Source organism: Saccostrea cucullata, unplaced genomic scaffold (assembly GCF_032062105.1).
Source record: "Saccostrea cucullata isolate Sc308-1 unplaced genomic scaffold, CSIRO_AGI_Scuc_v1 ctg180, whole genome shotgun sequence".
NCBI classification, from domain to species: Eukaryota; Metazoa; Mollusca; class Bivalvia; order Ostreida; family Ostreidae; genus Saccostrea; species Saccostrea cuccullata.
Window position 1 is genome coordinate 163,138 of NW_026936265.1, and position 17,050 is coordinate 180,187.

General features: G+C 33.7%; 1 protein-coding gene and 1 long non-coding RNA gene across 2 annotated transcripts; one reads left to right on the plus strand and one right to left on the minus strand.

Annotated features, from left to right (window-relative positions):
- Positions 1–178: 178 nt before the first annotated feature.
- LOC134245172 (centrosomal protein of 131 kDa-like) lies at positions 179–14,188 on the minus strand. The gene is given in 21 exon segments (XM_062727430.1): positions 179–1,520; positions 1,995–2,212; positions 2,686–2,772; positions 4,013–4,097; positions 4,318–4,541; positions 5,589–5,811; positions 6,526–6,655; positions 6,658–6,712; positions 6,858–6,954; positions 7,039–7,145; positions 8,030–8,155; positions 9,159–9,338; positions 9,678–9,862; positions 10,131–10,305; positions 10,708–10,995; positions 11,189–12,010; positions 12,106–12,217; positions 12,389–12,464; positions 12,660–12,702; positions 12,937–13,069; positions 14,088–14,188. Coding segments are annotated over 20 exon segments (3,501 nt in total). The 5' UTR covers position 13,069; positions 14,088–14,188; the 3' UTR covers positions 179–1,384.
- Positions 14,189–14,428: 240 nt separating this feature from the next.
- Positions 14,429–16,619, plus strand: LOC134245173 (uncharacterized). The gene is made up of 3 exons (XR_009987364.1): positions 14,429–14,613; positions 16,369–16,436; positions 16,544–16,619. It is a non-coding gene; the product is annotated as an uncharacterized LOC134245173 (long non-coding RNA).
- The last annotated feature ends 431 nt before the right edge of the window (positions 16,620–17,050 follow it).

Consider the following 17,050-nt stretch of genomic DNA (forward strand, 5'->3'; position numbering starts at 1 on the left):
GAATGTGCACATCTTTTTGTTTGCTTAGTGACTGCACGTTTACCTTAGTTTCTCAGCAACTGTGCACATTCACTTCAATTGCTCTGTGACTATGTACATTTCACTTGCTCAGTGACTGTGCATATTCACTTCAACTCCTTTTTGATAGCTGCTCATGTACGGACAAGAGAAACCAAAGTTAATACTGTACTGTAATTTATTGAAGTCTAAAACATAAACAAAATTGTTAACTTTAGGCCAGCATCCCAACTACATGTACTCGCAAAGAAAACTAATCATTAAATAATACAAATAGTATAACTAAATGGCCATCAAAACAAAAGTTATCTTGCTCTACAGGAACAATTTGGAATGTTTTAAGTACAACATTTTTCTATAATTACTTCTTGAATGGTACTTCAATTTTTTAAAACCACAACATTCCGACTACAACCGATCTAAAGCATGAGATGGATTCACTAGAGATTCAAATCTTCAGATCAATAAATAAATAAGAAAATAGAAGAAAAAAATACTGACAAAGGAACCACATTGGATATGTTTTCAAGATTTAAATAAAAATATATATTGCTCAGAGGTAAGCTTTAAATAAAAATTCCTCTCAGACAGAAACCTAATCTACTGTAAAAGCAGGAACATTCCTGTTTCATTTGTGTACCAAATTCTTCAAGAAAACTAAATCCTTAACAAAGTGTCATCCAGAATATCAATGGTTGTTACTTATTAGGATCTAAAAACCACAAAAATAAGGTTTTTGGTAATGGAGTAAAAATAGACCGTGTATTTCTGCTACATACATATAATTTTCAAAAGGAATATCACAGAATTGACTTTGGATGGATTTACAGTTCACATCACATTTCATTGGTATATTACATTAAGAGACAAAATTAAAGCAAATAGAAATCATAAAACTTCCAATATAATTGTTGTCCTATATTTCCTAAGTAAAAAAAAGCCATCATCCATTAGCATTTCAGGTAGAAACACTCTAGCACTTGAAGATACATGTAATTACATGTTAATGTCTAAAAGTAAAAAAAATATATTCAGAAAGTTCATGTTTCTTGACATATAAGATGTCAAAGTACATGTAAAATACATGTACATCTACAGGGTAGGAATTCACCTTAATGAACTCAATATGCCCCCTCTTGTTAAAGAGTCTGTATTTGCACTCATGTAAACATATTGGCTTATGCCTGTGTGTTTGTGTGAGGGTCTACAATGACATCTTGATGCTTTATCTAATATTAATGCAACAACATTGTTCTGCGGAAACATTGCTTGTCAAAGACAACATCAGTAAGTTATCTTCCATTATCACTGCCCTATAATGGCTAATAGTTATGGCTCTGACCGCTCTCCTGAGATCTCCTTTGTTTTATTTTTTGCTCAATAACTGCTTCCTCTGTTGTTGTAGGAGACCCTCCAGATGGTCGGCTCTCTTTTGGGCCGCGCTGTACTGCTCCCTTAACTGGGTCACCACATCCTCCTTCTTCACAATGGCCTGCTTCACCCTAATCAATACAAAACGTCATTCTTTATTACTTACATCATGTCCCAAGAACTTAGATATAATATAAAGTTATCCTGCAATAGAACAGTTCTAATAATTCATGAATCTATTTCAAACAAATTTGTTAGCAAGTGATTCCATTAATTAAGTTGTCACTTTTATTCGTTCAACTTGTTACTGACTTTTAAAATTTTCTGTGTATTTTTTTACCACTACTACATACAAACATATTTGTCACTAACTTTTAGTATGTGCACTGACACACTTAAGGACCATTTCAGATATTATTTGAATGACCATATAAGTTTACAGCTCCAAATCAACTGGATTTAATGCATCTTTTCTCTAACTAGAACTTGAAAATAGCCAATTATTCTTTTCAATATAAGTTTAATGTCCATTGGCATACAGAATACACAACATAATTGAGTTACTGTAGTTAAGCTTTAGCAGTACTCCCTGTAGAGGGCCTCACCTTTTGTGGACTTCCTCCATTTCCTCGTCTTTCTGTTTCCGTACATCCTCTATCTGTTCTTTACATCTGTCTAGCTCTATCCGATGTCTGGCCTTCATTTCTGACATTTCATTTTTAACTCTTTTGTTTTCTTCATCTGTTGCCACCAGTCTATCTGCAAATTCCTGTCGAATTATGTCTGAAACCCTGTCACGTTCTCTGTGCATCTTGTCTGTAAGCTGCAACAAAAAACAAATACTGTTCAAAAATACATGATTTAATTAAAATTTCTGAATGTATTGTACCTGCAGCATATCATACATAAATAAATAATGCTATATTGCATAAATGCACACTTTTGAATCATCATTCGAGGGAGACCAATGTTTGTGTGTTACCCTTACCCATGGAATCCCCATAAATGTTTTGTAAACTTTTTGATTCATTGAACCACTGTATGAACAATTAACCCATTAAAATTACATCCCCATGAACAAGTAAAATGTTGCTTATCCATGACATTGACCCCCCACAATTAAAATAAATCCACAGTACATATATAGCTTTAATGGTGAAAAATTAATGGTAAGAGGGATTGAAAACCAACTTGGTAAAACACATTAGAAGAAAATGATATAAAAACAGAGTAATAGTAAAATTGACCACATTTTTTTTTATTGTATGACATCATTGGAAGCTTGTCAGCTCCTACCTCTTGTAGATTTTCTATCTCTTGATCCTTCTGATTCAGTTTGACCACCAAGCATTCATTCTCTCCACTCACTTCTGTCAACCGAGCCTGAAAAATCAGGTACAACTGCACTTAATATAAACTGTTAGGAATAAAACTCAAGTAAAATAAGTGCTCTTTACACTTACTATATAGGGGGAAAATAACTCGTGGTGTCAATATTCGCTTTATTCACAGTGTTCATAATCCCGTGAATTCAAGAAACAGTGAATAAATTTTCAATAATCTCCATGTTTTATTTGGAAATTTGAGCTTGAATAAACTAGGATAGGTTTATATACATGTACTTGCAGTACATGGTCATTTCAGTAATTACGAGTAGTACTTGTCATTCAATTATTTTAATTATTACGCTTTACTTTAATTCTAATAAGCAGATAATAACCTGTATTTGTTAAAAAGCTGTTTAAATAGCCAACGCTACATGTTTCGTCAATCAAAACGTGGGCCATGGTTTTGATAACCCATGCATAACAAATGTTACAACGTGTATTTGTAACATGTACCTATATTATCATGCATATTTATTTTTATCTACATTTTAAAAACATTCAAATAACTATCGAACTTAATGAAGATTTTGGAAGGATATTATTTCGTTGACCTACATTAACACATTTATTACCGTCCAGTGGTTTTTCGCCGCGTTGATGTTGTATTAAAGATCTTGGGGTGTCCATGCACTCATCGTAATTGCATATAGGAAAGTTATTAGACGTTTATAGTCAAGGACGTTTTATAACTGCACTTGTTTTAATTAATCGTCAATTATTTATTAAATCTAAGCAACTTTTTATTAACCTACCCTGTTGATGTCATTTACATGAAGTTAAACGGATATAGAAAAGGAGGTAACTTTTATTTTATATCAATTCCGCGAATTCAAGAAACCGCGATCGTGTCAGATGAAAGGAAAACGTGAAAATTACAACCCGTGAAATTAATCCCCTATACAGTAACTACCTATTACAGTACAATTTGTTTATTATCATAGTTTATTTGTCAGGCCAAAACTTTATAAAAAGTGACTATTATTATAACCATAGTCAGCTGAAATTCATCTCCGAGGTCTGACATAACATGCCTGCCGTTTTTATATTAATATAAATAAATGTTATGTTATGTAATTTTATATTTTTAGGTTTATCTGAAATACAAGTTAACTAAACATATCATTTTACATTAGTTATTTACTTACTGTTTTAACATTTCGTATAAATAAATTCACTTTCATAAAGCTTAATACTCTCCCAACTCCCTCAGTTTAATTGCTGTTACTGTCACTAACCTTCATTTCATTGTATTTTTCAAGAGCTTGCTGTTCTGATCTTTCTAAGTCTTTCATCTCCATTTCATACTTCTCTCTTATCCTCCTATAAAACAGATCTCAATAAGTAGCAATAGATATAATAAAATCTGTACAAAACATTGTAGTTCATATAAATCTGTACAAAAAATTACAAAAACTATATTCAAAGTACTTAATACTTGGTATAAAGAACTACAATAGGTATTTGTTCCATTATAAATGATATTCTAGCACTCTCTCTGAAAACAGAGTTGTCTCCCATTCCTCACACTTTTAGCGCCCACCTTATCTTGTTATCTGCAGCTTTCTCGGTTTCCTCCCTGCTGGCAGTGGCATCCTCCTCCAATCTCGAGATAACAAACTCTATCTCCTTGTCCCTGTCTCGTCTCACCTGGTCCTTCAGTTCACGTTCTTTTTGTAACATCCACGTCTCTTGCTTTTTCATGTAGTTCTCTTCCCATGATGCTTTCTCCACAGCTAATCTTTCTTTTAATTCTCGAATTTCAGTCTAAATCATAATTTGTAATTTTTAAGCATTTCATAAAAATAACCTTGATTTTATTTTTTCAAAGTAAAATTCTTTTTAAAAAAAAGTTCTTAGCAAACATATTTTTATTATACTTAGGGCTACCATTATTTCTTCATATAATTAAGAGAATTTGCATTCGATATATACATTGTGCCTATTTAATCCTGCTCTTTCCTTTCATTTTGTATAAGCCAGTAAATACTGATATTTTTAAAAAAAAATGTCCAAAACAGTTGAGAAGTGTGTGTACATTGAAAGTGAAAGTATAAGGCAGATAATTATAAAAGCACATGGTGTAAAGAGCGTGACTTTGTGTTCCTTTGTTGCTTCCAGCTGTCTCAGCAAAGATTACATTGTAAATTCGAGAAACAATCAGAGAGATTGTTTGTAAAACCGAAAGTAGAAAAAAAAGGCCTCTGATAATAAATATTTTAGAGCATGACTATGGAGTTTACAAGTCAAATATTTTACTTTATGCCAAATACCTGGTTTATATATAACCAATATACATGTATTATGTCAGTACATACAATCCTCTGCTGCTGGTACGCCTCCTAACACTCGAATTTTAAAAATATATTTCAGAAACAAGTGCCAAGTTTCAAAGGAGATTTGTTTACACAATTCAACATTTTAACTACCACACAAAAAAATTAATCTGTGTTACAAAAGAATTCATAAAAAAATTAGCTGAAAAAATCTTACAAAACTTTTGTTTCAGTTAAATTTTCATAAAAATATCTCTAAATTCTTTTCAAAAAAAAACTTTTAATGAACTGCATAAAGTGCAAATGGTAATGTACATAACATTTTATTTTAATGTATATATGCATAACAAAACACAATTCTTTAAACAATTATTTTACCTTTGTTTAAAAGCATTTTTAATTGGATGGGCGGTGGGGGAGAAAGCAATTAAAAATGTATGGTGGTGGAGTAAAAATAAAAGTGCCTTCCAATCCCCCCATACAATTTTTTCTGGAAGAGCCCTTAGCATTATTTCTGTAAATGGCGAGTTGGTCATACATTGTGCCTATTTTCCTGCTCTTCCCTAGCTTTCTCAAACTCGGACTTCATGGCAGCCAGAGCTAGAGCGTGACTGTCCTCTAGCTGTCTCTGAAGCTTGTCGAGCTCGGTGCGCTGTCGTGAGGCCTGCTGGGATACGCGTTCCTTCTCCTCCTGGACCTCCTGATACAGGCGACGTCTTTTCTTAATTTCGTTTTATGTTTGGCTATCAAGTTCAAAGGAGATTTGAACTTAGGTACAACAAAGATTAATCCAATTTCTTTATACAGTGGTAAAAATTCCACTTCAATTCAAAATCTCTTCCTTTAATATACTGTAAAACAAAAAATTAGCGCAAACGCATGTGGGAATCTTAAATTTTGCACTTGCACTTGTCAGTACAATATATAAATGTGACACACGCGTAGGACTTTTTGGTTAGTCAAACGGAAACAGAGATGTATATCAGTAAAACACTTAACTTTACCCCGGTACTTGTTGCTATCACATGGACATGGTACAATATTAAAATTTATTTTATTTCTATTTTCAATTAAAAGGGCATAATTTAAATCATATTAAAAAATGCATGCACCGACAGAAAATTACTTAGATAAAACAGAACTTCAGGACCAAGCTCAATCACCATGCTTGATTGCATACCTCGAGGTGATAAATCTGCAGAACCAAATTTGCTAATAATAATAATCGGTTAACAACTAGATAACATTGTTTAATTAAATTATAATTTGGCAGAAGAAACATGTGCAGTGCTAGTGTGTATATAAAATCCAATGTGATATATCATGTACTTATGCAAAAGCTTTGAACACACACAAAAAAATTTAGAAATCCTTTAGCGCACAATAAATTTTAGCACACAGGGGTTGCGCCAAAGGCGCTAAAATGTAGTGCGCCAAATACGGTTTTACAGTATATCAGTTATTAGTAAACTCTTTACCTTTGTTTAGCTAGTTCCCTTTCCCTGGCACAGGCTGCCTCTTTTTCTTTGGCTAGTTGGTCTCGTAGTTCCTCCGTCATTCTAACATACCGCTGAGCAGCTCTCTCATCTGATTCTAGGAGCAGCAAAGCATTTTTATATGCAGTCTTTGAATTTCTGGTTCCAACCCTTGCACAGTCATTTCCTACAACAAAAAAAAGTTAAATGGTCTTTTTTGCTCTGAGTGATTTAGACAACTAGGAATGAAAATATTGTAAAAATGTGAATGCACAGTTATATTTATTCAATTGACTTTTGGTAAACAGATGTAATAGCATTTATGAGAATACCTTGATCTTTTTTGTCTTATCCTGAATCCATCTTTCTCGTCGTAACTTTTCTGCTGCTTCATGCATATCTTTAATCTTCTGAATATCAATAGAATGTCTACAAAGGGAAATAATTCAAAGATGTTTGTTTACAGAGAATATGGATACATGTTCAGCATTAATATAAAGTAACGTCTCCTACTTTTCTTCCATGGTCTTTATTTTATCCTGGTACTTCTTATCCACTGTCTTGAGCTCCTTGACCAACATTTCACATTTTTCACTCAGGTTCTTCTTGTCGTCAATCAGCTGTCAAAAATATGTTAATGATCTTATACTGAAACGCAAAAGAAACGCAACAAGCAGTAATCTACAAGTGTTTAATTTTTTTAATCTAATGATTTTCAAAAATGATTACAGTAAGGTTAAACTCACTTTTCAGAACATCAGAGATTTGATAAAAATGTTAAATGTTTATCTTTTTTGACTGAGTAACATTTCTTAAAACACCCCCCTTCCAGCCATTCAAGTAAAACGTGAACATCCTAAACAACAATTGCAGATTAATTTCTTCTCTAGGTTCTCTCTGGCATGCCTGATTGAAAGAATTCTCTTTGTCATTTTTAAATGTCCGTTTTTCAGATGAAAATGAATTTTAAATTTAGAGCAGTGTCACCACCCAGAAACTTCCGGTACAAAAACTGTCCTTAATGCATATGATACATAAGACCCTGTTGAGGCGTAATGTAAATTTTTGCATCAGCAACTCTCCATCACCTTTACATTGAAATTTTCCAGCTAACAATAAAATTTAAGCCATTTTCAAAAAGCCTAAGCATCGTTACGGGAAAAACCAAAATTATTTTTATATAATAGATATGATGAACAGTAAAAAACCCTTCAAACTCCATAATATTGCCAAATGTTTTGTCAAACATGCAATTTTTAATTTCTGTTAAGCAGACTCAAACTTGACTTCCGGTTATGGTATGAAAATCGTTCAACCGTTAAATTACCGATGTTTACCAAATTGAAAATATCCATAATTTTTAGATACAAATTCTTTACTTTACATATGTAAGGTAAAATATTTCTGTGTTGTCAGTATATTGCAAGGCCCATAAATAACCAATGGATGATTCAGACATTATAGATTTGCATCCAAGATTAGAAAGCAGACAGGAAATAGCTACCTGATCTATAAATGATAGATGTCTTTTGATTGTTTCTTCATATTCATCTTTCTGGACATCCAACCTCTTCTTCATCTCCTTCTCTGTCTCTCTGGCATGCCTGATTGTTAGTTCTCTTTGTTGATTCTAGAGGCCCAAAAAATGAATTTTAAATTTGGCATAAAACACAGAAATTTGCATTCAAAAAAATTAAAATGTATCAATGAAACCAAAAATTCTTACAAGGACAAATTGCCTCTACTAACCTAACATAAAACCCTAACAATAAACATAGTCTCAGAAAAACCAAAATTATTTTTATATAAAGATATAAACAGAAGTGACCATAAACAAGCTGTCTCTGATTAACGATCAATCTTCAGGCATAAAAGTTCATTTGCTCCTTTTTTGGGGCAATGTCCACTGTATAAATTCTTAAATTATGTTTTTGGGGGTGCTTTTGGCTCTTCAATTTATTTATGTAAGGTGAAAGATTTCTGCGTTGCATGCAAATATACCGTATATCAGGAATGACGTCCAATTTCCGCATCGCTGCTAAATTTAATACAAAGTTTTCTTCTTGTAGTAGATTTATTTCTTAATACTTATATCGTAGGGGGTAGAAATAGCGGTATTAGAGGACAAGCGCAAGATACCGGTAATAGGTATAAGCCCTTATTGTTTGTTTACTAATTGACAAGCTAGCTAATTATATGGGTCACGATCCTTGCGAGAAGCTATTAAACTAATTATACCTGAGCTGCTGGTCAGTTTGGAACAGTAAATGACCTATGATTGTTTAAATCTTAAAATAATAATATCTGTGGTTTTGATAGTTAGTACGCAACACAGGTGTGTAATCAGCTGAGCGGGTCTTCCGAAAATGACGAGGTGAAGGTCGATCGATCTGTTTCTCACCCGTATGAAGTAGCCCAAGCTTATGACTTTACATTTTACATCCAATTCCTTCATAGGCTTAAACAATTGTTAATAATATAATCACTGGGACTTTGAAATAGTGAAAATTTGATTCGCGTAAATTTAATATACTGATTTAGGTTCTGATTCGCGGAAAAAACATGACGCGGAAAAAACCTGATATACGGTATATACAGAGTGTCCATTTGATGCTTTTATCCTAGCTACTAACCAGAGCTTTCTGTAACATAGTGATGGTTCTCTTTTTCTCCTCCAGGTCCAGTCTCTGGGAGAGAACGGTACTTGTCACCTCGTTAGCTGTAGCCTGGGCATTCTCAAGGTCAGCCAGCTCATCAGCTGATGGGACTAGGGGAGGTGGGATCTCAAAATCTTGTGACACCTTGTTCAATTCCTGCAAAAGACATACAAATACTGTTTATTTAAATGATTATCTAAAGGCTTGTTAAACACATCAATGACATGCTCTGATGAACAATATTTTGCTATAATCAGTATCATCTGACTTGATTAGCCCCTTCACGGTAACTGCGGAACCACTCTTCTGCAGGGCAAATTGTTTGATGGATTTTTTTTGATAGATAATTAAATGACGTTTTTTTAAACATTTGCTTCTACATCATATTTCACCAAAGTATATCATTTTGCCCTGCAATAGAGCAGTACCGCAGTTATCGTGAAAGGGTCTATTAACAGTATTGTCTATCTTCACAAAGCAAACTTCTATTGGTACCTGCTCTACAGCACTGATTCTGTCGGACACTTGCACCTCATCTAGGAAGGACATGATGCTGCGAAGCTTGTCATCGGAGAGGTAGCTTTCTTTGTGACTTGGACCATCTTTGGACTGACCAAGCTCCCTTAAGCGATCCTCAGTCAGACGATTACTATTGTCAAGTTCCTTGTCAATCTCATCCACTGTAATAAAAAATAAAAGAAATTATTCTGAATGAAAACAGTTTCATCCTCTAATACAATGTATAAATCATAGCTTTTTCTCCACTTTTTTCAAATCATATTTCTCCTGTAAGTCTTCTTTTTTTAATTTAGCAATCAGAAAAAAAACACTAATATCAAAGATCTTGAAGAAAATAATTAAATGACAAGGATTTCAAACATATCTATACAAAAACGTGAAACTAATATACATTTATTTCTATAACGATGAAAGGGCCATAACTCTTACACCAAGCATTTTTCCTCTCTGGTTTGGGGGGTTCTAGGTGTTCCTCTTCCTCCAGTTTTTTCAGAGTTTCCAGGAGATCATTCAGTGTGGACTTTGTCCCCGCCTCACTGCCTGGAATTGCTTCCCTGTGGCTGTCCAGCCCATTAGTGTCCACCTGCTGCACATTACTTGCTGACTAAATAGGCAGCAAAATCTTATTTCTTCTTTAAATTTCAAATAATGCTGTTCCTTGCTAGTACTTTAAGTCCAATACTGTTTACAAGGAAAATTTCACCCCTGATTTATTTTTGCCCCCTTTCATCCTACTTACATTTGGGGGAATTTAAAATGGAGCGAATTTAAAGAACACAGTATAATTTCTTAAACGAAACTGTGACTGAGTGAATTTAAAACAGGGCAATATTGTTTGCAAAAGTGACAGGGTGAAAATAACTCTGTATATAGTATTCAGAACCTTTATTTGTATTCCATAAATTTGTAATGGTAATAAACAATTCAATATCATAAAGTCCTTTGAGAAGTCCTTTAAAGCAACTTAACTAAAACATTACTTTTTTTTTCCTTGTTACATGTTTACCTCAAGTTCCGAGTCTGTCTGGTCTCCTCTAAGAGTGCTGACTGTCCTGGCACTAGACTGGGCTGACCGGGAACTCTGAGGCACTGATCGGGAACTGGAGGCAGGCTCAGAAGCACTGTCATCCTTTTCCTTGTTAGTTTCCTTTTTAGTTTTATCTTGTTTCTTCTTCCCTAGGTTTGTTTTGTACGGAGTTTTGGTGATCTTCCCACTGGCTTGTAGATATGATACTTCCTCCTCAGCTTTACGTTTGATTTCCTCTCGTTTTTCTTCACGTTTTTTATGTAAATCCTACAAGAGTACATTATTTATATAAATACAGAAGTCAACAGTTTACAAGTTTTCACAACAAATCTTTGGCTAATTCAATGAGAGTGTGTAACTATGCTAACTCTCTACAGCAAATTTTAATCTAATAATTACTTTTGCCTGGCCTACCACATAAAGTGTAAGGCATTCTTTGTGGGTTAAGTTAACTACACACCTGGATGGCTTGTAACCTCGCCTGTCGGGCCTTCTCCTCACGAGTCTTCTTCCTACCCTCCATCTTCTTTTTCTCTGACTCTTCCTCAGACAGTAGTGACAAGTCCAGTTTGTTATGACTGTCCCTGACCTCTTGTCTCTTCTGCTGCATCAGACGCTTCAGAGCAGCAGCACCGGCTTTCTGTCTAGCACTATCACCCGTTGCACCGACATTTTTCTGTCGATATTTACGGAAATAGCGCTGAATTTTCGTAGCAGCAGAGTTTAATGTTTGTATGTAGTCCTCAGCTATATTCCTACCAACAGAAGTCTGAGAGTTGCTAGCACCACTGTTTATGTGCCTCTCTTTCACCTGGTTTACTGGCATTTTATGTTTAATGTTCTGGTAAGAATTTTCTATGGAGGTAAAAGAAGTCCTTGGAGATTTACCTTTCACAACCATGTTATTAGCAATTCCACTAGATGATGGCACAGAATTACTAGCACCCTTAGAAGCCCTAGTTACACTACTTGATTTAGAACTAGGGACATTCTGTTTGTGAATTCCTGTCACATCATCACTAATGTCTTTATTTCCTGTTGGAGACTTAATCCTCACCAGGGCATCAAGATTCCCCAAAATGTCACCCGGGGAAGGAGGTTTCTGTTTTTGAGCTTGAAGCTGTTGTAAGGCCTGAATTTTGCTATAACTGGAGGACAGAATATCTTCATCGGATTCGTCATCAGTGCTGCGATATGTGTGTCGCTGAAATACATTTTGTACAGGACTGGGAGATGTGTTCCCATCTCCATTCATTCCAATATCAGAAGGACACTTCTTTGGCTGCAATTCAGATACAAACATCTACTTATAGAAGACAAGATATTAAAAATACTTCAGCATGCGTGACTTGTAGAAAGTAGAGTCTAGATACTTACAGGCTGCTGCCATAAAACTTTAACAGCATTGGGTCCAGGCTTTTTGGACTTTGCAGCAGGTGTTTTTATCTTTGGTTGAATTGAACTTTCAAACAAGGCTAAAAAGTCCTCTCTAATTCATAAAAATTAAACATGCATAAAAAGATAAATCTGTTATCTTCAGTGATATCAAAGCTGTTGTTTAGACGACAATGAGAGACAGTGATGTGAGTAAAAAAAAAAATTTCATTTGTCACTGAAAAATCAGCAACTTTTCAATACAATGAAAACAACTTTTAGTTACCCTGGTGACTTTCCTTTTCCTGTACTTTTTCTACTCACTGAGGATAAATCACTTCTCTGGCTTATATTACCTTGACCTATATAACAAGCAAAGAGAAGGGGATTTAAACAATTTAAAAGAAATAGTAAGAGTGACACATGCATGTGTGAATTGATTGCTTTATATATTTTCAAATACTAATTCTTTGCCAACTCATTGAAGAAAAGTACATCACTTTTGAAATGTTCCAATAAAGTTGTCTAGGCATTCTACAAACTTGTTTGTATCTTACCTTGAAAGGTATTTCTTTTAACACTCTCAGATTTAGCTCCATTCTAAAATTATATTAAATAAAATTTTAAAATCAAATCAGTATACATGAAATAACTGACATCAATGCAATTAAACACTGGCATGTAACATTAAGGGGACTAAAAAAATGTGTACTAAGCAAATAAAAAATATCCTTTTAACATCCGTAAAACAAAATTAAGGGCAGTAAGTAGATTATTTTATTAGATAAAAATTATTGTGAAGGAATGAAGTGAAGTAGACATTATTTTGCCCACCCCCTGTTGGGTTTTTGATGCAGAGCTGGGGCGATTCAGCTGACGTGCTGAAGAGGACTTCTTCAGGGATGATCTCGTTGATATCTGAGAGCCAGTAAGACTCAAATCGTCTACATGACTTCTAGCTGACATTCTAAATAAAAGAAATATCAATTACTTGTGCAAGAAAACCTGAATTACATTGCAAAACACATGCCTGGCAAAGGGTGGGATTCTGTCCTCATGTTACAAATTACATAATGAGTGACTTGAAGGTTTGATTTTTTTTAAAACAGTAACAGTCCAAACTGAGTTGTGCATTAGTATGACACACTGTTTGCCCAGTAAAATAAAATAGATCTGATTCAGCACATATTATTTAAATCGAAAACATTTTACTTTCGTTACCATAAAAAATTGTCAACAAAGCATATGCTTAGTGCCATTTCTTTAGTATTATTTTTTTTTTCATGTAAACAAACCAGTGTGATGTCATTGAAGGTGACTAATGAGTTAAGATTTTGCAAAAATAGAGATGCAACTGAATTACTTCATCCAAAGAACATTAAGACACCAACCCTAATCTCTCTGATGGTATGTGAGGACTAACCTAAATCTCTCGAGCAGATGCTAGACTAACCCATGTGCAAGGACTAACCCTTATCTCTTGTGGCTGACCCCAATCAATCAAAATCTTCTGCAAGGACTAACCATAATCTTTCAAGTGAGTGCAAGACTAATCCTTTTCAGTTGAATTACACAAATCTTATGTCAAAGTGCAATAAGCTCACAAATCTTGTGGATTTGGGGATCGGTAAAGTAAAGTCTGTCCCAAATTTTCTTTCCTACCTCCATAAGAGAAAAAATTAGAAAATTATTCAATTCTGAAATCAACAAATTTTAGCCGAATGATTGAATTCACCCCTTTCCCAATCCCGGCGTGTGCACATTTATACTTTTCCGGATATTAAAGAAGCCATGCAATTGGTGTGATAAGCTATAAACTGATAAATTCTATATTCATTTATATTTTAACTAGCTTTCAATGGAATGTAAACAAATCATTTTTCAGATATGCATCCAAAAATACAGAATAGGTCAAGGGGAAAACATAGAAAATTGTAAAGTGGGTAATTTGTATACAAAATATCTGACAAGTAATGATAACTCACGTTCATAATTTTTTAGAGCATCATTAGAATGCAAAAATAAATTCCCTTCGACTTGTCAGGGCAATCGGAAATGCATGTTTCCAACACATGCGTAAACAAACTGTCCCACAATCACCTGCGACGACTTCCATAAATAGTTCCATTGATATCGTTGGGCGAAAATTAGTCCATAATACAAAGAAGAATGAAATCAAAAAACTAAACAAATATCCTCAAACTTGTTACAAATTACACTAACTATTTACCATTACATCATTTTTATTTAAATCATTCTTTTAAAATTAAAGTTTATTGTGATTGAGCAAAGAACTATATTTTTAAAAACCTTGATATCTAATGGTGGTGATGCGGTCAGTTTTCGAGAAAAGAAGCCATTTTGGATACTTTGGGAATATTTAAACATTACTTCGCGAGATCAATTTGGTACCTGAAGGGCATTGAATTGGTACCAAATCATAATCGTAGCATGCTTCTATCATTTTTCTACGAATACTTATAGCTATGGCTGATAGGCGGAAGCTACAAGGTGAGGAAACATGCGACTCAACAAATGCCCTTCTTTGATTTTCGCAAGTTTTCCTCATTATCTTTTGTTCTTTAAGCATCAATAGAAGAAGATTGCATTGAAGTTTGCAGATATGAATGACCCAATTTTTTTCTGCATACACAATGTATATCACTCATATGCTTCCAGGAAAGAAGGGCAATTTTATTATTTACAATATGTATACAAACATCCTTGCAGTTTATAGCATGAGGTCATGCAATTTTTTTTAAGAAGCAAGATGGAATTCAGATGATGAAATGTGGTGATTATCAGATTAGCCACTGTTATCAATTTGATTTTTTTATCACAACACCTACCAAAACAGGAGTTCTAGATAGAATGCAAAAAGTAAGACTACATCCAAATACTCTGTTACATAATGTACCTAAATTCATGAAGATAAATGAAAAACAATATGCAAATTAAAAAGGTTTCTTGAAATTGTGATGGAATGTGTTTCAATTGAATGTAAACTTTTAACAAAGGAATAGACCAAAATGATCTGATAGTAAGTGTTGTTATCACCATAATCACCACAAACCTCTGACTTTCTATCATTCATCATCATATGTTTGAGCACAGTGATATATATGTTTACCCCTTTTCTATATTAATACACTGGATATGCAAGAGCTTTTTAAACCTGTGCCGAATTCAGAGACAATTTTCAGGGGAAAATGGAATTGCCTAATTCTTATCTGACATTTTTAGTGTGCAAAATTGTGCTCTAAATTGATTATTGTATTCCAATCACCTAAAACTATCAAATGCACTGGAACGAATTTACTTTACCGGTCCCCAGAAAACCGCGCTAAAATGTAGTGTCGTCGAAGGCAACTTCAGTATATATGTGAGATCGCGTGAGCGATTGAAAACAAGGTTTTTTTTGCCTTTTGACCCCAAAATTGAATTCTACGGTTAAAAGTTAAGTTTAAAATTTCGTTTTTAAACGAAATTTTTAACCTCGTTCTCTGAAAAAAATATATATATTGTTTATTCATGGGAAAAATCAACAAAGAATAATTCTGAACAAAGCACGTGCGCCGCATGCTGAGTGTCATTTTTTTCAGACTTAGCCATTCTTCCATGTAAACAAACAAACGAAATGCCCTTGAAGCTAAATTATATCTTAGAAAAATTACAGAAACAACTGAATTTCCTAACTTATCTAAAATAACGAGTCACTAACCCTTATTTCTCGGATGGTATGCAAGGACTAAGACGTTTAGACGAAATCTTCTGGCAAATGCTAAACTGACCCTAATCAGTCGAATAATGTGCAAGGACTAACCCTAATACAATAATGTATTTAAGAATGGAAGTATGTGTGGTCATTAAACTTAATTGTATTATTTATTGTCTGTTGAAAATTATACTTAGTCTTTGAAGACTTGTGTTGTTCCAAAAAGTGCAATGAGGAATGTTGCATTATTGTCAATATTTTATGTTGCACTATGATGTTGAGTAGAAAGACTCAGCTTCAGATCATAGAATATGAAATGGTAAAATTAAAGTAATCTGTTTGTGAAATATGTGATAAAAACAATCTGCTGAGATATTTTTTCCACTTTGTTTTTCTTGGTCTCGTTATAATGTTGAAAAGCTATATATTGGAGAAAGGGAGATAAAAATGGTCTCATTTACGAACTTTCTTCTCTTGTTTGCTTTACAAGACCAGGGAGTGTACCTATAACTTTCCATATAAATTATAGATTTTATGTTTTGTTTTTGAAGGTGAAATTGACAGATGCCTCAAAAAAGTAACAGAGGGAGTAGAGTCATTTGAAGACATCTGGCAAAAGGTAAGTCATCAAGACAAAACTTTGTGACAGTTTGATTAAAAGGAATAATTGTCATTGTAAAGTTTTAATAAAACTACTGTTTCAATGTAAGAAACTTGATTTTACAGGTGCACAATGCAGCAAACACAAATCAAAAGGAGAAGTATGAAGCCGATCTCAAGAGAGAGATTAAAAAGCTGCAGGTACATGTATTTATGTTATGTAGTTTGTTAAAAAGATTATAATGTAAAGCCAGACTATTAAGTGATGACCTTTGACCATTTGGCATCGACTATCATGCTTATTGACTGTATTTATCTCTGCTAGATTTTCTTCAAGTATGATAGTCTTAATAAATTTATTTTAAAGAAACACTTATATGCTATTTTAAAGTACACAATTCTTTGTATTTGATTTATCATTTTGATGTTATGATATTTTTATAGTAACTAAAATAAGATAATTATATTCTTTCCAAAATGGTACCCAATCTACAGTTTTGATTTACTTTCAATTAAACTTGATCAAATGAAGAAAATAGTGTGTACTAAAGGATAGTCAAGGTCCAAAAGTGAGACTTACAAGTCTCAAACGTTCTGTTTCTTACATTGTGCCAAACAAATTTGACAGGTGTT